The sequence below is a fragment of the Panthera onca genome, chromosome A1 (genome assembly GCF_046562875.1).
Source record: "Panthera onca isolate mPanOnc1 chromosome A1, mPanOnc1 haplotype 2, whole genome shotgun sequence".
In the NCBI taxonomy this organism is placed as follows: domain Eukaryota; kingdom Metazoa; phylum Chordata; class Mammalia; order Carnivora; family Felidae; genus Panthera; species Panthera onca.
Genome location: NC_138339.1, coordinates 39,364,217 through 39,391,897, shown reverse-complemented (window position 1 = coordinate 39,391,897; position 27,681 = coordinate 39,364,217). Strand labels below are relative to the sequence as shown.

Below are 27,681 nucleotides of genomic sequence, written 5' to 3'. Positions count from 1 at the left end.
CATTCTAACAGGTGTGAGGTGATATCTTATTGTGGTTTTGTCTTGTGTTTCTCTGATGTTTAGCGATGTTGATAATCTTTTCAGGTGTCTGTTGACCATCTGGATGTCTTCTTTGGAGAAATGTTTGTTCACGTCTTCTGCCCATTTTTAATTGGACTTTTTTTTTTTTGGTGTTGAGTTGTATAAGTTCTTCATATATTTTGGATATTAACCCTTTATTGGATATATCATTTGTAAGTATCTTCTCCTATTCAGTGGGCTGTCTTTTTGTTTTGTGAATGGTTTCATTCAGTATGCAGAAGCTTTTTATTTTGATAAAGTCCCAATAGTTTAATTTGCTTTTGTTTCCCTTGCTAGAAGAGATTTATCTATAAATTTTTTGGTGTTGAGTTGTATAAGTTCTTCATATATTTTATATATTAACCCTTTATTGGATATATCTATATCTATAAAATTTATCTATAAAAATGTTTCTACAGCGATGTCAAAGAAATTATTGCTTATGTTTTCTTCTAGGAATTTTATGGCTTCAGGTCTCACATTTAGGTCTTTAATCCATTTTGAGTTTGTTTTTGCGTATGATGTAAGAAAATGATCTAGTTTCATTCTTTTGCATGTTGCTATCCAGTTTTCCCAACACTGGTTGAAGAGACTGTATTTTTCCTATCGTATATTCTTGTTTGTTTTGTTATAGAAATATCCCAATGTCTTATCAGTGCACTGACAATAAAATCCAGTTTTCATACCATGGTTTCAAAGGTCATTCATGATCTGACCTTGTGTATCTGGCTTCACTTTCACCACCCTCTTTGCTCACTATGTTCCAGCCACTCTGGCTTTCCTTCTGTCCTTTGAGCACAAGCAGCTCATTCTGCATTATGGCCTTTGCAGCTGCTTGACCCACTGTCTACAACATTTTCTTCCCAACTCAGCAATCTATGTTGGGAATTTTCTTCCCAGCTCAGCATCTAACCTATTTACTATTTAGGTCTTTGCTCAAACAGGTCTCTGCTCTCTTCATAGAGACTTCCCCTGACTCCTCTATCTAGCAGCAACATCCTACTCCATCAATACACCACTATCACAGCACTAGTTATCTGAAATTATCTTATGTATCTGCACTGTTTTGTGTCTGTCTCTGCCTAGTAAGACCTAAACCCCTTGAGAGCTCAGATCTTATTTCTTTTATTCACTCTTTTTTCTCAGCACCTAGTATAATATTTGTTGAATGAAATGAATTTTTGATTAATATATGCTCTTCAATGATAATTTGGAATATAGAAAAAATTAGGAATAAAGCTCACTCATAGTCACATCATCTTAATGCAAATGCAGTGAATTTGGATATACTTCCTTCCAACACTTTTTCTTCTATTATTCCAATTTGTATCATACTACTTTTTAAAATTTTTTTAACATTTATTTACTTTTGAGAGACAGAGAGAGACAGAGCATGAGCAGGGAGGCGCAAAGAGAGAGGGAGACACAGAATCTGAAGCAGGCTCCAAGCTCCAAGCTGTCAGCACAGAGCCCAACGCAGGGCTCGAACTCACAAACCATGGGATCATGACCTGAGCCCAAGTCGGACGCTTAACCGACTGAGCCACCCAGGCGCCCCTGTATCATACTATTTCTTAATGCTTACGTCTTCTTCTTTCAGAATCATTTTGACTCATTTGATGCCTCAAGAAACCTTGTGAAAAAGCAAAAATGTAGCTATTATTACCATTGTACAAATAAGGTTAGATGCCATTCTTCCTCAATGTCACACAATTGGTAGCTGAGCTCAAAGTCTTGGCCTGGCTCATTTTCTCATCCTTACTGTCCAGAACTTCCTTCATCAATGGTCTGCTCAATTCCTCACAAAATACGTCATTTTCCATCACCATTCCTTATCCCATTGATCCCAAATCTCTTCTTTCCTGCTAATTCAATTCTCCCTTCAAGACCATGCCTCTTTTGATAAATCTGGACAATTCCAATTCATTATACTTATTTCTCTTCAAATATATATTTACAACTCACTATCTATGTCATCATTTCACAACTTAGCCTATGATAATTAGTTTATAGTAAACTTAATGTAAGTATTCTGTCTAATCCAATATCTATTCCTTCTTTGAAGTCCCATTATGTATAGAAATATGTTTCTGTGTCTATCCCATAACTTAATTGAATAATATGGAAAATAACAATCATATTTGGTTCATTATATTCCCTTTCCCCACAACCATGCTTATATGTCTATACCCACTAATAAATGGATCATTCAAAACATATTTATCCAGCTCTTTTGCGTCAGGCATTTTCTAGGTCCTGAGGATATAACAATGAACAAAACAGACACTATCCCTGCAGTCATTGAGCTTTGTTCTGGTAATATGAGTAAAAAACTAATACATCATAACAGGATGAGTATTAAATTTCAGAGAACTATAAAGAACTCTGAACCAAAAGTTGATAAGAGGGTAAATCTAAGCCTGAAGGCTTCACAGAAGAGGTGGCAATTAATCTGGATCTTAAAGGATGAGTTGAAATTTACTACATAGAATGGAAGGCAAAGGTCATTCCAGGCACAAGGAATATCCTGCTCAGTGGTATAGAGATGTGAAGGACAAGAGTATGGAATAAAAAAATTGGTGCAGAAAGTCATAGACTGTTTCATTCATTTATACATTTCCAGTTCTACATTAGATGCAGTGAGTTTCAAGGTGACTTGAGCTTCACCCTGCCAGGGGCATATTATTACCCAAAGTATAAATCTTCCCTCCTGGTCCTTATGTGAATGCCTGTGAATGCAATAAAAGTGCAACAAACTCAAAGGATTTATCCAGGGTAACCTTGCTGTGCATTAGTTAGCAGTAATGAAGTCCAAGCATTCCAGTGAATCTCATTAAAATTTGCTGCAAATATAAGTCCTATATCCCCTGGACGTCTAACCAATCTTCACTATGTCCACAATCGTCTTTGGTTATAACCTGGCTTGTTGCCATTTTAATACCCATAGGCAAACCAGATAGATAAGCACAACTTGATTAATGCAGAATTCTTTTTTCTTTAATTCATTTAAAAAATTTTTAGAGAACCTTCTGCCTGGATAATTCTTACTCATCTATGAAGTAACTTTGGGGGGGAACCTTAATAATTTAAGAATTAGTTTCACAAATATGAAATTCATCCTCTCACTTTATTTTGGAAACCAATTTTAAATTATAAGATAATTCAAAAGAGAAATATATGTTTAGGGATTAGATATAGTTAACCCAGTTTTGTTCTTAGATTGTAGTGAGGCTCAAATAGGAACAAAATCTTTTGAAAAGAAGAGCAGAAATAAATGCATAAAACAAAACAGGTCATTCTATACTCACTAACAAATATTTGGCAGAGGAAGTTTATTGACTTCCAAAATACTATTGTAAGAGATTAATGACACATATTTATAGTAAAGGATGGCAGAAGGAGGATCTAATTTGTGTGACCAATGCATAGTTTAAGCATATCTCAATATGTTGAAGGGCTGGTGGAGCAGGCTTTTCATGGAAGGGGTTCATTTGCAGAAAGGTCCAGGGTAATATAAAGGAAGAAATTCACGTTAAGAGAATCAAGGCCAAAAGCAAGAGGTAGATTTGGGAAGAGTGGGGCGTTTTTAACGAGGGTGATTATATTGCATTCTGACCCATTCCTGCAGATGTATGCTGGCATTTTAGGGGGGCAATGTCTCTGTTAAATAGTAAACAAAGACACAAGAACACTGGGGCGCCTGGTGGCTCAGATCATGATCTCATAGTTTTGTGAGTTCAAGCCTCTTGTCAGGCTCTGCACTGGCAGGGAGGAGCCTGCTAGGGATTCTCTATCTCCTCTCATTCTGACCCTCCCCGACTTACACTATCTCTGTCTCTCTCAAAATAAATAAGTTAATTAAACAGAAAACATAAAAACTCTTCCAGTTGTAAAATAAATAAGTCATAGACATGTAATGTACAGCATGGAGAGTACAGTTAATAACACTATATTGTATAGCTGAAAGTTGCTAAGAAAGTAGATCTTAAAAGTTCTCATCATTAGAAAAACCTCTGTAGTTATATGTGGATGGATGTTAACTAGACTTAATCGTGGTGATCATTTCACAGTATCTGCGTATAGAGAATCATTATGTTGTACACCTGAAAGTAATATAATGTAACATGTCAATAAAAAATAAAATCCAAATTAATCATCATATATATATATATATATAAATAGCAGTCACCAAGACATGGGGCAACATGCTTCGGGGACAATGGTTCCCAGGAAAACTGTGCTTGATAGTCCAGAAGAAACGCTCTCATCTAAATCAGGTGCAGGTGAGACTCCAGGTGTGATCTGTCCTGGGGCAAAATTTCCCTCCATCTGTGGGTCTATGAACCTTGAAAATGAGTTGTCTATTTCTAAAATACAGTGGTATATACACAGAAATAAACTCAAAATGGATGAAAGACCTAAATGTGAGACAGGAAACCATCAAAACCCTAGAGGAGAAAACAGGCAACAACCTCTTTGACCTCAGACGCAGCAACTTCTTGCTTGACGTGTCTCCAAAGGCAAGGAAAATAAAGGCAAAAATAAACTATTGGGCCCTCATCAAGATAAAAAGCCTCTGCACTGCAAAGGAAACAATCAACAAAACTAAAAGGCAACAGACAGAATGGGAGAAGATATTTGCAAATGACATATTGGATAAAGGGTTAGTTTCCAAAATCTATAAAGAACTTACCAAACTCAACACCCAAAAAAACAAATAATCCAGTGATGAAATGAGAAGAAGTCATGAATAGACACTTTTCCAAAGAAGAAACTCAGATGGCCAACAGACACATGAAAAGATGCTAAACATCACTCATCATCAGGGAAATACAAATCAAAACTGCATTGAGATATCACCTCACATTGGTCAGAGTGGCTAAAATGAACAACTCAGGAAACAACAGATGTTGGTGAGGATGTGAAGAAATGAGAACCCTCTTGCACTGTTGTTGGGAATGTAAACTGGTGCAGCAGCTCTGGAAAACAGTGTGGAGGTTCCTCAAAACATTAAAAATAGAACTACCCTATGACCCAGCAATAGCACTACTAGAAATTTATCTAAAGGATACAGGAGTGCTGATTCATACAGGCACATGTACCCCAATGTTTACATCAGTGCTATCAACAATAGCCAAATTATGGAAAGAGCCCAAATGTCCATCAACTGATGAATGGATGAAGAAGATGTGGTTTATATATACAATGGAATACTACTTGGCAATGAGAAAGAATGAAGTCCTGCCATTTGCAACAATGTGGATGGAACTGGAGGGTATTATGCTAAGTGAAATAAGTCAGTCAGGGAAAGACAGATATCATATGTTTTCACTCATATGTGGAACTTGAGAAACTTAACAGAAGATCATGGGGGAAGGGAAGGGGGAAAAATAGTTTCAAACAGAGAGGGAGGCAAACCAAAAGAGACTCTTAAATACAGAGAACAAACTGAGGGTTGATGGGGGGGGGGCGTGGGGGAGAGGGGAAAATGGGTGATGGGCACTGAGGAGGGCACTTGTTGGGATGAGCACTGGGTGTTGTATGTAAGTGATGAATCACAAGAATCTACCCCTGAAACCAAGAGCACACTATATACACTGTATTTTAGCTAACTTGACAATAAATTATATTAAAAAAATAAAATACAGTGGTATGATAGGTATGTGACAGACATTTCTATTTCAAAAGGGAGACTTTAGAAGGGATGAAGGGTCAGAGGTACCAAGAAAGTTTAACATAGCAGGTCATATTCCATTAGGTTCCAAGTCTTGAGAATAATCCTCTGTTGCTCAAGGCACTGTCCTCTGGCCTACAACAGTTCTACTGGTCTCTGCTTCTCTGTCCCCTTCAGTCCAAGGTGGGCCTCTGCTTCTCTGTCCCCTTCAGTCCAAGGTGGGCCTCTGCTTCTCTGTCCCCTTCAGTACAAGGTGGCAGCATTTCTGCTGAAACAACATTCCTAAAAGCTGGTAGGTCTCCTGTGTACATCCTGGGGATCTAGGCCATTATACAAGAGAGCTCTCCACAGATCTTTCCTGGATAATTCCGTCTCTATCCCTGGCCTCTGCTGAGATGGTTGAGAGGATCTGTGAATCACATGCCTAATCTGTACTGCAAAATTTTCCAACCACACCCTTGGCCTTCTCTTCAGAGCAACACTTTCTTAACAATGAGTCTCCTAATATTAGCTTTCATTTTTGTAATCTGGATAGGCTGAGAGTTTCTTATATCATTAAGTACTGTTCTGTTTTGTTGGGAAGTTTCTTTCTCAATTTATCTCTTTCCTCTTGCATTTTACTACATTCATTAAGGAAAAAGCAGGCTGCACCTTCAACATTTTGCTGGGAAATCTCCTCCGCTAAACATTTACGTTCATTGATTGAAATTTCCGCTTTCTACACAACTGAAGGACACAGGTAGCATAAATTTTCTGCCACTATGTAACAAGGATTACCTTCCCTTCAGTTTCTGATAGCGGGCTCCTCATTTCCTTCTGAGAACTTCACCAGAAGTGGTTTCAACATTCATGTTTCTACCAACAGTCTCTGAAAGGCAATCTTCAAAGATCCTCTATCCAAATAAGGTAATATTCATGGATTTTTGGGAACTAGGACATAGTCATACCTTTTGGGACTACCATTCAAATTCATACAATGGGTATGCCAAGAATGTAAGATCCTGACTGCTGTTTACCTGGTCCATTTTCCAGGGTTATGTGTGTAGTGAGCAGCCTTGATAGATTTCCCTCCAGGACAAAGAAAAGGCTTGCTGACTTCTTGCTGTAAAACATACATTCCTCTCTTGTAATGAATGCAATCTAGTGTGTATGCAGGCATCCATTTGGACCCCTTCACATACTCTCCATGAGACTTCATGGGGAAGCGAAAGGGTTGCTGATATAAAATGCTCATGAGCATGCTACTAGTTGTGTGGTGAGTAATAAAGTCCTTTGTCTCCAATTCAGGAATCTCGTGTCATCTGTCAGCATCAATGAAACAGTAATAGCCTGATGTATTAGCTTCTACATGGGGCAAAATCAAGTTCTAGACCTGACAGAGTGGAGAACAAAAACTCCACAGTCAGGAAGCTGGAGGTTGAATGACAATGAAAATGGATACCGCCTGGGAGTTCAGAAAAATCTTGGGAGAGCACTGTATTTTCCTATAAGAGTGAAATAGGGATTTGAATGAGTCTTACCTCAATTTTTAGAAGCAGAGAGATTCTGGCTGACATCTGGGTAATAATTCCCTGCCTCATGGTTTGTGCCTACTTTTTTTTTTTTTAAGAAAACAGTGTATGCATGTATTATTTATTTGACAATTACTCTGTATTCATATTAAAGAAATACATGCATCACTTCTATGACCAGCGATAAATCCATTAATATATTATTAAGGCTAACGTGGTGTTATGGATGAATTGCAACCCCCCAAGTTCCTCTATTGAAATCCTAAGTCCTAATGTGATTACATTTAAAAATAGGGCCTCTAAGGAGATAATTAAGATGAAAAGAAGTCATAACGGTGGGACCCTACTCTGACAGGGCTGGTGTCCACATAAGAGGAAGAGTACCAGACAGTTCTCTCTCCATGTGCTCACAGAGGTAACGCCGTGTGAGGACAAAATAAGGAGGCAGCAGTCCACAAGTCAGAAAGGAGGTCTCACCACAGACCAACCCTGATGGCCCCTTGATCTTGGATGACCAGAACTGTGAGAAAATAAATTTCTGTTGTTAAAGCCACCCAGTCTGTGATAGTTTGTTAATGGCTGGCCCAGCAGAGTAAGAGAGGGAGAAAGATTATATCAGAAAATTTTAATATACTCTTCTGAGTTTGGAAGATAATTCTGTCAGTCCATGTGTGTGCATTTCTAAATACAGGAGGGATATATACTAATTCCACTTATATCTTTTAAAGTTCATATTTTGTGTGAAAAAAAATCCAAGTTTTTCCCTGACAAAGTAACTGCATCGAGCCTTGGACTGGTGTGGCATGTAGATGGTTTTGAGGCCCTTTCACATTTTTTGATCTTGCAGGCAATAAACATCTTCAAAAGTCTACTGTAAATTCTTCTTAAATTCATTTATTATGACTTAGTGCTTCCTGACAACTCAATGGATTCTCTTTTTTTTCGTAAAGAGAGGGAGGGTGAGTTGCCATCTGGCAGACTCACTGTCTCCTAGTGGCCAAGAGGACTGGGAGTACCCACTCCTCTATTCACTTTCTATTTTCACATTTTATTCCTAAATTCCTTCCGTGTGAAAGGAGAAATCCTCATTCTCCCTCTCTCACAGAATAGCATTTTTGCACATTTAGCAAGTCAATGCCTGCTGAATAACTTGCTCAGTAACAAGATACGCCTCACATACCCTGAGGCAATGTATGGAAACAACAGGCATAACCGAAGTGAATATTTCCTCTATTAAATCTCTGTTCACAGGCCACTTCTCTATAAACTTTGGTTCTGGTCTTCCTCTCCAATTCATGCCTACATACACCCTTATTCTAACTCCCTTGACACTCGCCATTTGCCATTTCTTACTGTGGTGGACTGCCTTGAAAAGTTACTCCATTGTTCTCCTGTGTGAATTCCTCCTGGAGAGCTGTGTCATCATTCCCTCCCCACCTGTCTGATCTCACCTCCTGCCCTATTCCTTCAGCTCACTCAGCTGGACTCCTCCTTAAACACACTCTGATTTCGAGCCTTTTGCATAGCTCCCTATGCATGGAATATTCTTTTCTCAGAAATTGTCACGTTCACTCTCACTGCCTTTGTGTTCGCATCAAACATCAAGCTATCAGAGCTGTCTTTCCTCACCACCTGTGGTGGTCAGGTGGCTCCCAGTGTTATTCATGTCTTTGTGTGATCCTCTTCCCTGCGACTTCAAACCTATAGAAGTGAAGATTCAAAACAGAATCGAATGCCCTAGGATATATCACTTCTGTGATTACATTACATAAGATTGTAACCTCTGTCTTGCACACAGATGCACTCTCTCTTTATCTTTGATGAAGCAAAGAGGTCCACAGGATAAGGAACTCAGGGCAGCCTCCAGTGAAATCCAGCCAGGAACTGAGGCCCTTAGTCCAGCAACCCAAGAGAAAATTAATTCTGCCAACAATCAGAAGTGGATGCCTCCTCGGGTAAGCATTCAGATCAGGCCCCAGCCCTGGTCCACACCTGAGTGCAGCTTTATGAGATGCCTTGAAGCAGAGGACACCAGTGAAGCCAGTCCCAAATTCCTGACCCACAGAAACTGTAAGATAATAAGTGTACATTATTTAAAGTCATAGCCTGTGTGGTAACTTGTTATATAGTAATAGGTAACTAAAACAGAGCCCCCTGTAAAATAATACATGCCCGTTTTCCACCCCTGCCCAACCTTCTCCATCTCCCTTACTCTGCTGTATTTTTAATAATGCGTAACTACCTCACATATTGGAAATCTATCTTTTTTATAGAGATCAATGAAGACCAGTTGTGTTAATAAATATGAATTCTGGACTGGTTCAAAGCAAGAGGCTTGAATGCAGGCTACTGAGAAGATATACAGACAGATGGATTACAAGGTAGATTAGTAAGTACGTATACATATAGGTACACACATGAAGAGACAAATATACAGACACATTTTTTACTAGCATTTTAGAGAACACTTAACTTTGGTTTTTATCTAGCTAGAGGAGAACCCTAAAAAGAAGATGGACTATTTTGGGGGGTGATGGGATAGCAGAAGTCAGCCAGTGCTAGAAGTACAAGGATTTTTTTTTTTTAACTGAAAAATCCACATACTGCGGAAGACCAACAGTATTATCATAGTGCCTAAGCGCACAGGGTTTGAATAGCTTGGTGACCTTGGGCACGTTCCACATCCCAAATAAGCCACCACTTCTTCACCTGTGAAGGAAATATAATACAGAAATCTACCTCATCATGACCAGACGATGCATATAAAACTCTCCACCCGGGGCGCCTGGGTGGCGCAGTCGGTTAAGCGTCCGACTTCAGCCAGGCCACGATCTCGCGGTCTGTGAGTTCGAGCCCCGCGTCAGGCTCTGGGCTGATGGCTCGGAGCCTGGAGCCTGTTTCCGATTCTGTGTCTCCCTCTCTCTCTGACCCTCCCCCGTTCATGCTCTGTCTCTCTGTCCCAAAAATAAAATAAAAAACGTTGAAAAAAAAAAATTAAAAAAAAAAAAAAAAAAAAAAAAAAAACTCTCCACCCAGTGCCTAGCAAGTGATGAGCCCTTAGGAAAGACAGCTATTTTTGCTTGCTTTGTTTTGTTTACTATTAGTGTCTATATGTTACTGAGGATAGTATGCTTTTTGAAGAATTTGAAAAAGGCCTACCAGTCTGTAATCCCACCTCTACCATGAAAAAATCTCTTAAATGAATTGCCATTTAAGTTTCTGAGAACTGCTGTATAATGGGTGGGAGGATGTCACATTGCTATATTTTGCTGAGGCATACTCAAAGTATACCACGAAAGCCAAGAAAATATTATCAGTCAGTGGATCCTTCAGGAAGCCACACAAGCAGGAAGTGGGTTTACTCAGATCCCGACTTTAAACTTTGAAAACAGACTTTAAACTTTAAAGTGGAGCTAATCATTATTTAGAATATGCATGACAAAATCAAAAATGGTCATCGGTCGCATTAGATCATTTGAACACACACACACACACAACCACGGGAACTCATTTTCAATAGCTTTGTCTTCAGGCTAAAAGGACAAAAAATGCAGAAATAATGTAGCCCTCTCCTGCCCCTATAAAAAGCCCAAAGCAAGTAAACATAGAAATGATAGGCCCTCTAGAAATGACCATATATTGTATACAGATTAAAGCTCTATTATAACTATAGTGCTTTAGAAAAAAAAAAAAAAAAAGGTAGTGCAAAATCCAAAAGGATAAAGTGACCCTCACAACTGCTTTTGGATTATAGCAGCACAACAATTTCCTGCTTTCATTAAGAAAGAAAAATGTAATTTTTTCTTTAAAAGACTTTGTTTTCAGTGTAGGGGCATCAGGGTGGCTCAGTTAAGCTTTCGACTTTGGCTCAGGTCATGGTCTCCAGGGTTGGGGGTTCGAGCCCTGCGTTGCTGACAGCTTGGAGCCTGGAGCTGCTTCAGATTCTGTGTCTCCCTCACTCTCTGCCCCTGGCCCACTCGTGCTCTGTCTCACTATCTCACTCACAAATAAATAAAACATTGAAAAAAATTGGAAGGCTTTGTTTTGAATGTTAAGTATTACAATTCAGTAAGGATCTAGATGCTACCCTTTTCCTCCACAGGTGATGTTAGAAATGGAAAAGCAGAGCTGCCTTGAATCCTCCAAGTTCCCCAGGGTCGGACGCTGCTGCCATAGGACAGGCACTATATATAGGCCCCTTAAACGGGTCTCTTCAATAAATGAATGATGATCAAAATAGATGAATACTAAATGTATGGATTTTTTTTTTTAAATAGCCTTATATATGCTTTTCCAGTTTGCAAAATACTTTTCTATTCATAATCTTATTTGATCCTCCCATTGACCCAGAAAGGTAAGGAATAGTTTGCCTATGATACGTGAAGTCACTAGGAACAATGGCGTTTGGTTTTCTCTTCAGGGCTGGAGTTCTTTCCCTGATGCCACGAATGTAAATGTGCTTAATCCTGGCACGCTTTGTTGTATTGCACTTTATTGAGCTTCACGGATGTTGCATGGTGTTTTTTGTTTTTGTTTTGTTTTTTGTTGTTGTTGTTGTTTTTACAAATTGAAGGAGTGTGGCAACCATGTGTCAAACAAGTCTATTGGCTGCATTTTTCCAACAGCATTGGCTCAACTTCATGTCTCTGTGACATATTTTGGTAATTCTTGCAATATTTCAAACTTTTTCATTATCATTATTATATTTGTTATGGTGATCTGTGATCAGTCATTATGACTTGCTGAAAGCTCAGGTGATGATTAGCACTTTTTAGCAATAAAGTATTTTTAAGTTAAGGTAAGGACTTTTTTGGACATAATGCTATCATATACTTAATAGACTACAGTATAGTATAAACATAGCTCCTGCATACACTGGGAAGCCAAAAATTTACTTAACTCACTTTATTGCCATATTTGTTTTATTGTAGTGGTCTAGAACCGAAGCCCCATTATCTCTTATGTATACGTGTTCATGTTTGTTTAGTGTAGTGGCTCTCAGCTGGGAGAATTTTGTCCCTTGGGGGAATTTTGTTAATTTTTGGACATATTTTTGGTTGTCCCGCTTGGGGTGGTGGTGGCTACTAGTGTCTAGTGGGTAAAGGCCAGTGATGCCACTCAACATCCTATAGTGCACAGGACAGCCCCTCCACCCACCCCCAGCACATCCCCCTGTCCTGGAAGAATTATCTGGCCCCAATGTCAATAATGCCCATGTTGAACAGCTCTGATAAAAACGATGAACTATCTCGTAAGCACTATTAAGTTGATTAAGTTGTGGTGGTTTTAAAATCTGTCTGGGAATTACTTGACACTCTTCCCATCAAGAAAATAAGTCTCCTCCCTCAGAATCTAGGTGAGACTTTGTGACTGCTTTGATGAACAGAGGCAATTGCATGATTTCTGAGTCTAGGTTAGAAAAGACCATGCAGTTTCTGCCAGTATATTGGGAGGGACACATGCCTTTGCATCCCTGAGTCATCCTATAAAAAGTCAGGCTATCAGAGAATGCCAGGATGGCAAGACCACTTGCCTACCCTCTAAGAGAAAGAGCTGCCTACCCTCTGAAAGTAACCACATGAAAAACCTCAAGCCAGAACTGTCCAGCCAAGCTATTCCCAAAGTCCTACTCAAGAAACTATGAGAGATAACAAATGATAGTTGCCATTTTAAGCCACTAAGTTTTAGGATGATAGATTACATGACAATAGTTAACCAGAACAATCTCCAAATTCGGTCACCCGAAGTCAAGTGCTCTGGCAAACAGAATGTCTTCTCTCTTAGGGAATGTGCTTCCCCTAAAGGGTTCTGTCCCATGGAAGAATAGAAATCTTAACCAGAGGACTGCCTCTCCTCAAGTGAAATGGATTTTAATCAGCCTGTGGGAAATAGGTGACCAAGGGTAGGGGGTGGGGTTTGTCAAAGAGATTTTCAGAAGAAATTCTGAAGAGCCTTTTGAAATGATGGATAGCACACTGCAGGCTGGAGTCCTGGGCATTATTCACTTTAAAAACTGATTATTATAAAGCTGAGGCATTTATTAGATGATCTTTTGTGCTCTTCTAGGCCTAACTTCTATAATATTCTAACCTACACATATTTTTCAAAAGATAGGTATATTTAAAGAGTAGCTTCAAAGGTGCACCCTGACAAATATAAAGAATGAGAGTTAAAATAAAAAGGAAGCATCACTTTACATCCACCAAGCTGACAAAAAGTTAAAAAAAACACTACAAAAAGTAAATTAAAATCCTAATGTTGGTGAAGTTTGTAAATTCACACATTATTGATGCCTACACTGTTCAATATGCAACAAAAGCTAAAAAATAGCCGTAACATTTGACCCAGTAATGCCTCCGCTGGAAATTGTCCAAAAGGAAAAAGGAAAGAAAAAGCTTCTTGTACAATGATATTTATAGCCACATTATTTACAGTAGGGGAAAAATCCCACAGGAAACAACCTAAATATCCAAAAATGAAACAATAGTCATGATATGGCAGGATGCATTATTGCAAAGTTGTAAATATGAAGCCCATATAGAAAAGCATATGTAAAAGATATCAAGTGACCAAAGAAGTAAATTGTTCATTTCATATAGATGGTAGGTATATCTATAAAAATTACTTTCACACTTATAAATATCAAAAGAAAGAATATAAATATATTTCTGTTAAGATGAATATTTTAGTATAGGTCACTTTCCTGGAAGACTATTAAAATATTCTGCTTTAATTACCCAAATTTAGTATTTTAATGGACACATGTACCTCAAAGTTATCTGAATTCTGGTTTTATGTTTATTTTTATATATTTTTTTACCAATCATTTTTTTGGGGCACTTACTATATGCCAGGTCCTGGGAATACAATGATGAACAGAACTGAAGGTGATTTTAAAGAATGTATTCAGTGGGAGAGAGAGTCAGGCTGAAGCTAAATTATGGTGCTGCTTTATGAGAACAGAATAGGTGAATGGGAAAGTGCTTGGGGGAAAAAAGACGTCAGTGATGTCCTAATACTTTTATTCATCTTGTTACTTTTCAAATACAGCTAGCCTGGTTGGACATTTCAAGACAAAGAAGAGATATTTTAGGAGCAAACAAACTCAGTCAAAGAAGTGAAGGGAAAAAAATCAATGAAAGAAATATTTTAGCAAATGCAGATAAACCTGCAGGTAAAGGCTTTTTTGCATACTCTAATTGGAAAGAACTAGGAAATTTTCATCTTGGCCTTCATTCAGAAAATGCGCCTTTAATTCACGCTACAGTGACTGCCCTACATGTCTCATGCAGTCATCACTCATTCGACAAAATTCAACTTGGCACAAGTGAAAAAGACATGGCCCCTGTCTTCTCAGGGTCTGCAGTCTATGTGGGTTAGAGCTGCGTAAGCAGGCTTTTGAGATAGAAACTGCTATGCATGTGAGGAGGATACCCAAATTGGACTGGGGTTAGGAAGGTTTCCTGGGGTGCATGAGCCTTGATGAAATTGACACATAAATGATGTGCAGAATAGGGGTTGGGGCATAAAGAGTATTTCAAAAAGAGAGAACACGGACAAAGGTAAGAGACCATGGGGCTGTACTGTTAAAAAGGTTAAGGTCATATCTCACTTAGACCATAACAAAAAAGTAGTAATAAAATGGTGTCCTATAATTTGGGGGCAAAAATTAAATACTTTGATAATAAAAGGGTTTCTTCCTCTTTAAAAATGTTTTTATTTATTTTTGAGAGAGAGAGCGGGGGAGGGGCAGCGAGAGAGGGAGACAGAGGATCCGAAGCAGGCTCCGTGCTAAGAGCGGACAGCTCCATGTCAGGCTCAAACTCACGAACCATAAAATCACGACCTGAGCCGAAGTCAGACACTTCACTGACTGAGCTACCCTGGTGCCCCTAAAAGGGTTTCTTAATTACTATGGACTATGGTCTGAATGTTTGTGTCCTCTCCCCCCCCACCCCCCCCCAACTTCCTATGTTGAAATCCTAACCCCCAAAGATTATGGTATTAGGGAGTGGGGTCTTTAGAGGTGCAAAGGCTTCACCCTCATGAATGGGATTGGTGCCTTATAAAAGAGGCTCCAGAGACACTCCAGCCCCTTCCACCAGCCAAGGAAGAGGCCTTCCACCAGAATGTGACCACGCTGAACTTCCAGTGTCTGGAACAGTGAGCAAAAAATTTCTGTTTATAAGCTGCCCAGTCTGTGGTATTTTGTTATAGCAGCCCAAATGGACTAAGACATTGACATAAATTATGTCAAAAATTACATTTTTATACTAAAAAGAAAACAAATATCACATAAAAGCATCTCCATTTCCAAGGCTAAGTTATTCTTTTTTTCCCCCCAACAATGTTAACAACTACATAGAAAAACTAAGTCAATTGCTGTAAAATATCTACTTATACACTAGCATTTGGAATATGGCTTAGGCAAGGTTATAAAATCCAAAATATTCAGTGTCTATATTCTAACAAACATCCACGAAGCTATTTGGTGAAAGGACCTGAAGGTAACTGGTAAACAGTTTGGAATAGAGTTATCTGACTGAGCTGACCAGAAGCCAGATTGAGTTCAGTCTGCATTTCCACACGGTATCCATGGGAATGAGATCAGGCGTGCACAAAGACAAACAAAGGCCACCTTCAAATGAATGGGAGAGAATGACAACTGCCAATGTTCAAGGCACCCATGGGCGCAAGAGCTTTGCTCATGCTTTTCAAAACACAATGAAATAATCTCTTACACTGACAATACAGTGTCCATCACTCCTTTATTTCCATGGCTCTGTTTAAACATTAGCCTCATTTTTTATACAGAAAGCCTTTCAATGATCAGGAGTTATGTATGGCTTCTGTAGTAAAAACTGTCCCTAGTCACTTTAAACTACTAAAAGGAAGAACTACAGTTACCCTTTCAGAACACAGAATAATAATGCGGGAATCTTCACTCACAAGATCGCACAGTTGCCATGAGCTGTTTGGACAACAGAACAGACAACTCTTTCAAAGGAAGAACAATATATTTGAAAATTATGAACAGTCCCAATATTCTATGGACCTGGAAACATTAGAAAAATATGCAATTCAAGTTTATACTGGTTGGTAAATGTAATTTATGTGTACAAGAATCAGCAGGCACAGACTGGAAAAAATACTTGAATACTAGCTCTTTGGATTAATCACAACTTCAACAAAATTAAGAATTGACATTAATTTCTTTTCTAATTTATATAATTAAATGAAAATGTTTTAAAACACTGTGAAAACACCATTGAGTTACACAGAATAAAAGCCTTCAATATTTTACTAACAGAACCTTTCAAACCCAACTCTAATTCTCTGGGTTATATGGGACTATGATTTCGAAAAGATGACTTTGAGAATCTTTATTATACTGGATAGAAATAAAGAACTAAAAGCTTAACTGGAGAAACATACCTGTAGCTCTAAAAAAAGAAAACCTCTTTGTGTTTTTAGGAAATCTGACTAAAGCACGGATATTAATTCTGCGACCAGAATTGGAATATTGTTATATATTATGTACCCTAAAATCCATGCGAAGTTTATTAATCACAGCTACATTAGTGCAGTAAGTATGTTCTAAAACAAAAATAAATACAAGGGCTCCTTCATCAATCCAAGTGGCCACGCTGGAGGGCAGGGGGTGCCTACTCCCACAACTTGGCGGTCTCCCTCTGCACCCCTCACAGCCCTCAATTTCAGCTTGGTCTCATCAGCCCATATCCTCTCCATGTCATATGCCAGAACATACTCTGCCTTCCCTATATGGTCATCTGTGGCTCCCAAGCTGTTGCCAGAGCTGTTGCTGTTGTGGCCATCCCATTCCATCCCCCCTTCTCTGAGACCCCTTTGCCATGAATATCAGTGCTCCTCCTCTCCCCCAGTCTCTCCTGTGTTAGGGACTCTTGCCACATACAGATGCCTCAATGCAATTCTCAAAAAGCACAAGTGGACCATGCAATACCATAAGCAATAGAAGTAAAACAAAAAACAAAAAACAAACACAAACACAAAACACCTCATTATAATAATTGTTATGAAGTCTCTCCCCTCCTGGCACTCAGCCACTCCCTCTTCTCTTTTACTATCTAACTTCCTGACACTGTCTGCATTTCCTCATGGTCTACTTACTCCTCAGCCTACCCCACTCTGGCTTCTGCTTTTTCATGCCATGGAGACTGTCCTCATCAAGGCTGTCCAACATGCTTGACTTCTGTGAATATGACCCTACTGACCAACTCTTCCCTCTCAAAATATTTGTGTGGTGCCCCACTTACTGTAGTATTCTTTCTACTCACTGCTCCCACTGCTCTTTTCTCTCTCTGGCATCTCCTCTTCCTCACCTGACCCTCTCAGGTAGTCCCTTGGGTTGTGGACAACACTGTCTTCTGGTCTCTGCCTGACTCATCAATGCTGTGTCTTCAGTGACTCTCTAGATACCCCTGACTCCTGAATCTCTAGCCCCTGTTGTCCTCTCTCCTGCTTCTAACACTGCTCTATCTATAACTATCTACCTACTAGACATGTGCTCCTGAATGTGTCCAACAACGTGTCACAGTGAACTGATTATCTTTCTAATTTGCCTTCTTTCCTTGCCTCTCTGTCTCAGTCAGTAGCACCTCACTGAGTTGTCCACACCCAAAACCTAGGCCTCCGTCTTATCTTCTCCTTCACTGGTTGCCATTGTATAAATCAACCACAAATCCTGTCCATTCTCCCTTGCTACCCTTCAAATGCATCCCCTGTGATCCTTCCCTACTGCTACTGAGTTTGAGCACCATCATCTCCCAATAAAACTAAGGCCAGAACTATTTCTTTCCTAAGAAAGGTAGTGCCTTCAGTCTGGCCTCCTTTCAATCCACCATCCACCCTGCCACTGGAGTAATCTACTCAAGAAACCATCCGGTCATGTCATTCCCCTGCTTAAGGCCCTTCAAAACCTTCCCATTGTCCTCAAAAATCCATGCTCCTGACTTCCATTTACAAGGTCATTTATGGTCGGGTGCCTGTTAACCTCTCAGCTTTCACCCTCTGTGAATACCTTGAACAGTATGTTGTGGACATAATGGCTTTCTCCTTTCGTATTCCAGTATCTAAAACATCTGACCCAGGAACTTGGAGACTTGGGTCCTATCCCTGGTTATGTTACTCTATTATTATCACTGACAGCCATTTTAAAAGGGGAGAACTGGACTCTGACCTCTGCAGTCCTTCACAGCGGATCCGAATAGTGAAGATTCTTTCCTGTCCTCGTGAAGACTTGTGGGGAGGTTTGCTACTTATATGCATCACAGTGACATTTCTCCATCCTCTGAACTCAACATTAAGTTCTGTACCACTCATTAGCAATGAATTATATGTGACCAAATGGTAACTATTACACTATAGAAACTTATGGTACATATGTATGTGATAAGCATAATTACAAAACAACATAACAAAAACAACATAACCACATTTTAAATTACATAGACTTTTTTTTTTTTTTTTTAGGCACAAACAGGTAAATGACTCTAAATTTCAGTAATTCAGAAACTCAAAGACAATATCAAGGACCTGCTTTCTGTCTCTCCACAGGGCTAGTGTATCGGCTTTATCCTCAAGCTAGCTGACATTATGGTTGTAGGACAGTTATAGCTGTTGCAAGCTTCACATGACCTGGCAATACATTTCTTAACCAACATCTCTCTTAAGAATGAAAAATTCTTTCCCAAAAGTCCCCAAGCAGATTTCCTTCCACATGCCATCGTAATTACATGCCATGTCTAAATCAGACATTGGAGAGAGGTATGAGATGACCAGGAATGGCTCAGGGCAACCACCCTTCAAGGTCCACCTGACCTCCTAGCTGTGCAGAGGAGGAGGTAACCCAATAATTGGACTTCTGTCAGAAAGGAGGATGGAAGGGTCTGAAGTTGGTTAGGTACCTTCCAGGGACTGAGACAATGTCCTTCCCTCATGGTTGGACTTGTTTCCAAATAGCCTGTAAACTCTTTGGACCATGTTTCAAGTCTCCTATAGTTGGGCCTAGCAGGTTTCCTTGCATAAAAGTTGCTGCATAAAAATATGTTCAAATACTACTTTTCTGGAATTCACTGTGGCCAGATCAACAAAGCACCTACAGGTCATCTGAAGGGGCATCACAGGAATCACCTTCATATACAGAATCTATTGTTGTCTCAGGATTTGAGGTATTAAGTTTTTTCTCTTTAGAGAGACATTCTTCTACGTGTTCTTCTAGGTAAATAATCAGTCACCATAACAAATGAAAAAAAAAAAAAAACCACAAAAACCATCCTACCTCAGTAACTCCCCAAGCTGAGCAAGGCTAATAGTCCAGATTAAAACTTTTGACTCTAGTGGTAACATTCTTATCACATCAGGATGATATTTTTGGTCCCAAATACTTTTCCCATTCTTCCTGAACTTCTTTATTTTTGACATATTGACTTGGATTTGTGTCTTTATTTTTATGAATGTCTAAAATTCCATTATTAGAAGCTCATCTCTTTACATTAACAGGCTTCTGCCTTTTAATAGGCCCAAGGCTGTTAACACATTAAGACAGGAACAGACATCACCTACTTTAGAGGGAATTCATTCGAGCTGATGCATTCACTGATTCTTGGTGTTGAAATGTACCTGTCTTGGTGTTCATCTCACAACAACGTGATATAGGCAATACTGGAATTTTAATTTCTCAGGAAAGAGGAGGTACAGTGCTAACATTTAAGCAATTGCTTCCAAATCTGTCTATATATCAGAAATGTGTGAATAATTGTCTTTAAATTCTGATCCTGAGCCCCAAAGCATGAATTTAAATCAAACAGTGGCTTGTGAACCAGGACTTCTGAGAGCAAAGCTTAGTCGGGGTGGGGCAGGTATAGCTGGAGAGCTATGGGGTGGGAGGTTACTTTATCAGAGGGTGGTTTAAGGCTGTGAAGGTGCTGAGCATAAAGGGGAAGAGGTGGTTTAGGGTTGGTTCCAGAAATTAGAGGTTACCTCAGACTCCTCTTTTCGTTATAAAATAAAAACTTCCCTACTTTATAATTTTGCTTGGCTTTGTCTCTTCTAACATAGGACAGTGGTTAATTACAAAGGGATAAGGGGAGAAGGGAAAAAGCATGAAGGCAGTGAAGGCAAAGGGAATAGTCTGGAAAATAGCACTAAATATGGTCTGATCAAGCGCAGTCAGAACACAGAAGGATGTGTACAGGTGTATGTATGTGGCTTTGGGGTGTGTGTATCATGTATGGGCCTACGTGCAGTACATGTACCCGTGTTTGAGTCTGTGCAGGAGGAGTGTAGCAGAGAAAAGCCTGAATCTGGACTTCACCCTTCGTGAGATGGGGAGCCACCCAAAGTTTGAAGCAAGGGGTTGACTGGATACAGACGAGTGTTTAGAAAGATAACACTAGTGACAATGAGAAGAATGGACCAGAAGGATGAGAGCAAAAAACAGAAAAAACACTTTATTGTTGTCTAGACACAAAGAAAGCAAGGGTGGTGGCGGAAGTTATAGGAAGTGGGGAGGAAGGACAGAACTTGGAGATGGGCTGTCAGCCTGAAACACGGGAAAAGATCCCCGGGTTTAGCGTTTGCATGATTATGTTGCCATTACACAATAGGAGACGATACAGCAGAGAATTCTGGAGGGCAGGTGTTGACTTCAGTTGAGGATGCATTGAGGACATGCTTACAGGACGTCTAGGTGGAGATATTTGGTAGCAGATGGAAATCCTGATCTGGAACCAGGAGAAGAGTCTGGCTGGAGATCCTGACTTGAGTGGGGGAACTAGCCCAGAGAGAACAGGTGGAATGAAGACAAGGACCCAGGATGGAACTCTAAACACCAAGGACTGGGCTAAACAGAGGAGCCTGTGAAAGAGAGTGAGGAAGAACCACCTGGAAAATAGGAAGATAGGGAGACTAGAAGACAGAGGTGGAGGGTGTCTCAAGGGTGTCTCAGGAGGACAGAGCTGCCAAAATACATATTAAAGGAAGGATTTACTTATTCTTAGAGAAATTAGAGTATTTACAGCTTGAAGGGAATTAGAGAAAGGATTTGAAGGTACTCATTAAAGAGGCAGTGACTCCGGGGCAGGGCGCCAGACACAGGGAGAAAAGATGAGGATTATCCATGGCCTGGCAGCACACGAGGATGTAAATGCCATCGTGCATTTTAAAATTACATTTTCTTTCCTCTGTGGACCTATTATTTAGACTATGAATTATCTGGGCCCCTTATGGTCTTTCTTTTCCATCCTTTGCCTGCCGGTTACCATTTCAATGACTGCAGGCACTTAAACCAAGGGGTGATCAATGCGAGGTGATAAATATGAAACTGAACTCCGAGCACTGCTTTTTCTTAAATACCCATGAGAAGGTTTACAGAAAGTGTATTTGACTCTAAGTGTTAAAATGAGATTTGAGGGTTTTAAGTTTCTACACTGGTTGGCATGTATACTGGAGAGGAGGTAAGATGTATAAACACACACATATATGCTCGTTACATTTTCATTTTTGATATGTATTTATATTACACAATTGTACGGGTATATAATTTATAAACAACTATATGTGTGTGTGTGTAGTAATGATGACTATTCAAAAATTTTACACAGAGTAATGCCATAAAAAATTTCAGCTATCACTGACCCAGACATTCAATTATTCATGTTAATCTTGGATATTCGTGGTATCAGCAAATCATGTTGCTTCCCTAGGAACCTGGATTAATATCACAAATGACAAAGCTTTATTATGAGTACCTTGAATTAAGAGAAAACTTAGTTCTTGAGTATGCAAGTAACTGAAACAGGAGGAAGGAATAAATGTAAAAAAATATTTGTGCAGACGTCATTTTAAATCACCTTTGCTTGCTTGCACTGATTTGTCCTTATTAACTAACTCCAGGTTAAGAATCTCTATACCTGACTTCATGACTTGCAGCAATACATTCCACTAAAGTATTTCTCACTGCTCTTTAAAAAACAAGCCTCAACACTTCAAAGATAAGAAAATGATGTTATGTTTCCATAGCTTCTATTAATAATGGGTAATTAAAGAAAGATGAAAAGCTTGGATTTAAATGTCTATTAGTTCTTGGGAAGGTTGTGGTGTTCCAGGGACTGATTTCAATGTGACTCCAACTTTATCCCAACCCCCCAGATTAAGGTTGATGGCCCCCCAAAACACTCTTAGGGGCCCAGCACAGAATATCTGTGAAGCACCAGACACAGAGTTAGACGGAAAACCTAATAATGCATAGTCTGTGCTGGGGGTGGGATGGTGGTGCTATTTCTCTGTTATCTTTGACTGGAAGTAAATGCTACAGGGTTATCTAGATTAGGTTTCTTCCAGAGTAACAAATAGTGTGCCTAAATGCCTCAATGGAGGATAAGAAATATTTCTGTATATTTTAGGAAATACTTATATTCTTTGTAAAAACACTTGTTTTGATAGCTGTTCAAACTACAAATTTTAAATTAAAAAAAATTTTTTAATGCTTATTTTTATATTTGAGAGAGAGCTCTCTCACAAGTAGGGCAGGGGCAGAGAGAGAGGGAGACACGGAATCTGAAGCAGGCTCCTGGCTCTGAGCTGTCAGCACAGAGCCCTACGTGGGGCTCAACCTCACCAACCCGCAAGATCATGACCTGGGCCGAAGTCAGCCGCTTAACCGACTGAGCCACTCAGATCCCCCTCAAACGACAAAATTTAAATGCGACTCCCCCCTCCTCCTCCCAGTAAACTAAAGTTCCGATCGATCGTAAGCACACACCAGGCTCTGGAAAAGATCTGGAGGAGGTACACGTGAAGGATGATGGTCACACAACTTTGTGCAAAAGGAGTCAGGTGATGGGTGGGTCCCACTCTCACGGCCCTGCAGCTGGAGCTATGGCCTCGGTTAATTCTCTTGTTGGCAGCAGCTGAGATCAAGAAAGTAAAAAGAACTTTTCCTGGCCTAAGTTTACATTAAGTTGAACAGAAACGCTACAACAATTGGAGGAAGGCAGAAGGGAAGGAAGAATTCCCATCTGCCAAGCATTTAAGAGGCGCTTGGTTTCTCCACGTCCCCTAAGGGAAGAAACGTCAGTGCTGCGGCCTGAAGAAATGGGAGCATACTTCACACCCTTGGGCTGAAAAACAAGCATTTGGGGCTCCCAGACTCCTGCAAAGCCAGCAGGCATCGAAGAACGCTCGGGTGCGGATGCTGGGCGGCACGGGCAGTCTAAACCACGCTGCGGGACTCTCGACCTTCAGGACACCCCTTAGTCTCCACTGCCCCTGTGCCTGTGTGTGCGTGCGCGTGGCTCTAAAACCAAAGCGCGCAGTGAGCTGACTTTGAAGGGTGCTTCACAGACAGGGTGAGTCAGGCTTTATGGGGACACCAGGCGGGGGAGAGAGGGAATGGGGAGTCTTTCTCTACACAGCTCCGGATGGCTGGGAGCCGGGGTCCACGTGGAATCCAGCAGAGAGGCGCGCTGCCTGCGCCCCTCATCCCGCAAACTCCTCCCCGCTGCGCCCAGGCCCCGCGCAGGTCCCTCCAGCAGCTGATGGAGAGCGAACTCCCCGCTTACCTTGACTGAGCACTAACACCAGCAACGGCGCGCCCCCTGTCCATCCTGGCCGCATCCTGAGCCTGCCCGGGGACGGTAGCTGCTGCTCTCGGTTTGCAGAGGGACTCCAGAACCCGGACTCTTCAGAAGCCGTCCCGAGAGCTTTTCTCCCCCGCCGGGGTGAGGACGGAGAAAAGTTGCCTGGCAGCTCCTGGGGCGCCAAGGCCCGCCCCGCCCCGCCCCTCGGCCAGGCTAACACCGGATCTGCCCCGGCCCCGCCCCGCCGAGCCCAGGCCCTGCAGCCCCGCGGGGCACCTGCGTTGCACCACACCCTCGGAAACCGCACCTTAACTGCCCTGAGAGGTACGGGTCCTGGGACCGCCGAAGCTGCGGGGCTGGGATCCGGGCGCCTGGCCCCTTTCCTGCCCTGCACTGGACTGGCGGGGCACACCCGACGGGCGGGAGCCGGCCTGAAACTACGCCGCCCCCTGATGGCCTGCAGCCCACCCCGCAGGAGACCCCCGGTCTCCCGGAGAACCTTGCTGCTTCTGCAGCCCTTCGTGGCTCCAGGCTCCTGGAGCCTGGGGAGCTCCAGAGGTGCAGAGGTGGGGAGCAAGGGCAGCCGCGAGCCCGAAGCCACGCTTTCAGGGGTGGTGCGGTGCGTGGCATTCTGTGCTTTTCTCAAGTGGGTGGAGAAACGGACAAAAATAAGTGCAGAATGACCAGGTTAGAAACTAACTCGACAGGAAAGAAGATCGGCACACAAGTGATGATTATCCGAGGTATATTTAAGCAAGACCTGTCGCAAGAGCACCGTGTGTGTGTGTGTGTGTGTGTGTGTGTGTGTGTGTGTGTGTGGAGTTCTCATTCATTCCTCTCCCCCAAGATAATAAGCAGCTGATGTGATTACTGAGTTTAAGCGATTTACTGAAAGACACAGAGACAGTGAGAACCCATATATGAAATTGTGACTCTTCCTCTTTGTCTGTATTACACTGTGACCACTTCCTTCCATTACTTTAGTCTCAGATCTGGAAAAAGGACATTCTATAACCCTATCTGAGATTTTTACTTGCCAACCTAAGAAATAGGATATTCACTTTTCTTTAAATCTGGTTTTTCCTTCGAAAGTTCACTCACAAATCCCCAGCACATTACTGAAACCAGAATTCTTCCAGGGACTTCTTTTGTGAAATAGTCAAGTGTTTTAATAAATTACAATTAAAGAATTACTGGTCTAATCATTATTATTATCGCCATTCCAAATCTCTGTGAAGCAGGTAGTATGAGCACTGTGTGATGCTTGGGATGTTGCCACTCAGAAGTAAAGTGGGGGACGCCTGGGTGTCTCAGTCCCTTGAAGTGTCCACCTCTTGGTTTTGGCTCAGGTCCTGATCTCACGATTGGTGGTTCCAGCCCCACATCTGGCTCTGTGCTGACTGCTTGGTGGAGTCTGCTTGGGTTACTCTTTTTCTCTCCCCACCTCTTTCTTTCTGCCCCTCCGCCCACCCCCCCCCCCCCCCCCCCCCGCCATATAAGTAAATAAACATTAAAAAAAGAAGTAAAGTGGTTCAGGGTGGAAGGACTTAATTAACTGGTAAAAATCAAATGCTCCCCTTTATAGCTGAGGCTGGAATCTTGAATTTGTAAAGTAGTAAATCGGTATTCGTCAGCTGCTCCTATTTATCATCATGACTATAAACCCAATACCTTTGAATTCAAAATGTATAGCCCCTGGTTGTTTCCTGTTTTCTTATCTGTCACTTACTAATTCTACTGACTAATCCTGACAAACACTCAAAGGCATTTTTTTTTTTTCCTGACCTGTCTATAGTCCTCACCTGCTTACTAAGACTCCAGATATCACCTGAGAGCTCTTAGGTGGCTGCTCACTAACCCTGACCCCCAACCTTGACTCTCCTCACAGACTTCTTGCAGGAAGTCAGCCAGGTTTCAGGGAGATGAATATCTGTCTGTTTCCTTCTGACTCACTGAAATGTGAGTAAGTGTTTGGAACAGACCCTTGTTTGGGAGGCAGTATAGTTCCCTTCATGTGAGACAGGAATCTGTGCTTTGTCTCTGGGTGCTCAAGAGGAAAATGCTCCCTTCTTTGCTTTTGTGCTCAGAGCTGGACAAGTTAACATTATGCTGGCATGAGGTACAGATAAATCAGGAGCTATATTTTTCCAGAGCAGGCAAAAATTTCAAAGTTCAAGAAACAAAGAGTCATCTCCTGCCCCACATTAATTTTAAAACTATAAAGCGTTCTTGAGAAAAAGCAGTTTGAGAACTCATGCCTTAATCTTCTTAGGAACGACTCTGACTAGGTGTTGGACACCACATTCTGAGGAAAAAAAATTAAGGCAGGGCTTTTTGAACTCTTTAGTCTCAGGGAGACCTTTACACTTAAAACTACTGAGAAACTCTCAGATGAATGGATAAAAGATGATGGAGATATATAAATGTTAATATATTTCACATTTCATAAAGTCCTTTATTGGGCTGGCAGAGCTGGGAGCTGCCCTTGGAGTGGGGTCCCAGTCCCAGTCTGGAGTCTCCAGGTCTCTGGTGCCCCTGCCCCTCTTCCTGACTGGGGCAGGTGCTCTCCTCTGACAGGCTACTTAGTTTGCTCCTTAGGTACTCCCAGCTCTCCTTGGAGGGAGCCACTGAGAGAGCCGACATCACCATTATGATGCCTGAATTCCAGGACCTGTGGATGTGAAAGTTAAACTTTGGGGGTGCTGGGAATTGGGGTATCTTCAGACTGGTCTGCTCACACACACAGTGGCTAACTAGTCTATGGCTGGGGGAACTACCTCCTCAGACTTCCAAGGGACAGTCTGGCTCTTGTCGCTAGGCCCCAGCAGCTCCTGGTCATACACCAGGTAGACAGTGTCCCCAGCCACACTGCCCTCGATGAGAAACATCATCAGCAACCACACTTGGGGCACCATGGTCGCTCAGCTCTGCACACAAGGACAAGATGATGGGATATTACCAGCCATAAAAAAGAAGGAAATCCTGCCATTTGCAATGACATGGATGAATCTGGAGGACATTATGCTAAGTGAAATAAGCCAGACAGAAAAAGACAAATATCGTAGGATCTCATGTGGAGATCTCATGTGGAGATTTGCATGTGGAATCTAAAAAAGTCAACTCATAGTACAGACACTAGAATGATGGTTACCAGGGCTGGAGGTGAGGAAAATGGGGGGATGTTGGTCAAAGGGTACAAACTTTCAGTTATAAGATGAATAGTCCTGGGTGTTTAGTGTAAAACCAAGTGACTATAATTAATAATATTGTATACTTGACACTTGCTAAGAGATTAAGTCTTAAGTGTTCTCACAAGAAAACAAAAATGGTAACTGTGAGTGATGGATATGTTAATTATCTTGATTGTGATAATCACATCACTATGTATATCAAAACCTACTGATGTACATCTTTGATATATACAAGTTATAGTTGTCAATTATACCTTAATAAAGCTGGAAAAATTATTGAGGATCCCAAAGAACTTTTGTTTATGTGGATTATTTCTCCCCATATTTACCATGTAAGAAATTGAAACATACATTTTCCAATATTTATGTATTAATTCATTATGCATTAATTCAACAATAAGGCTCTTATGTGTTGACATAAATAGCATATGTTACAAAAAATAACTATATTTCCTCAAATAAAGAAAATCATGAGAAGAAGAGCATTGTTTTACATTTTTGCCAATCTTTTCACTGTCTGGCTTAAAAAATAAACACTTGGAAAAAAAAAAAAAAACACTTGGATTCTCATATCTGCTCCTGCACCCAATCTGTTGCGATATGTACTTTCAGTCAAATTATATGAA

The 27,681-nt window shown here is 40.9% G+C and overlaps 1 protein-coding gene and 1 pseudogene across 1 annotated transcript in view; both read right to left on the bottom strand.

Moving 5' to 3' along the window:
- The window catches only part of ITGA2 (integrin subunit alpha 2), a 108,499-nt gene extending 84,399 nt beyond the window's left edge, over nt 1-24,100 (bottom strand). The window contains exon 1 of the mRNA XM_060634588.3: nt 23,847-24,100. Coding sequence (XP_060490571.3) covers nt 23,847-23,901 — 55 coding nt within the window. The 5' untranslated portion in view covers nt 23,902-24,100. The remainder of the gene's footprint in view (nt 1-23,846) is intronic.
- Nucleotides 24,101-25,342: 1,242 nt separating this feature from the next.
- LOC144616113 (MICOS complex subunit MIC13 pseudogene) lies at nt 25,343-26,872 on the bottom strand (annotated as a pseudogene).
- Between the last annotated feature and the right edge of the window lie 809 nt (nt 26,873-27,681).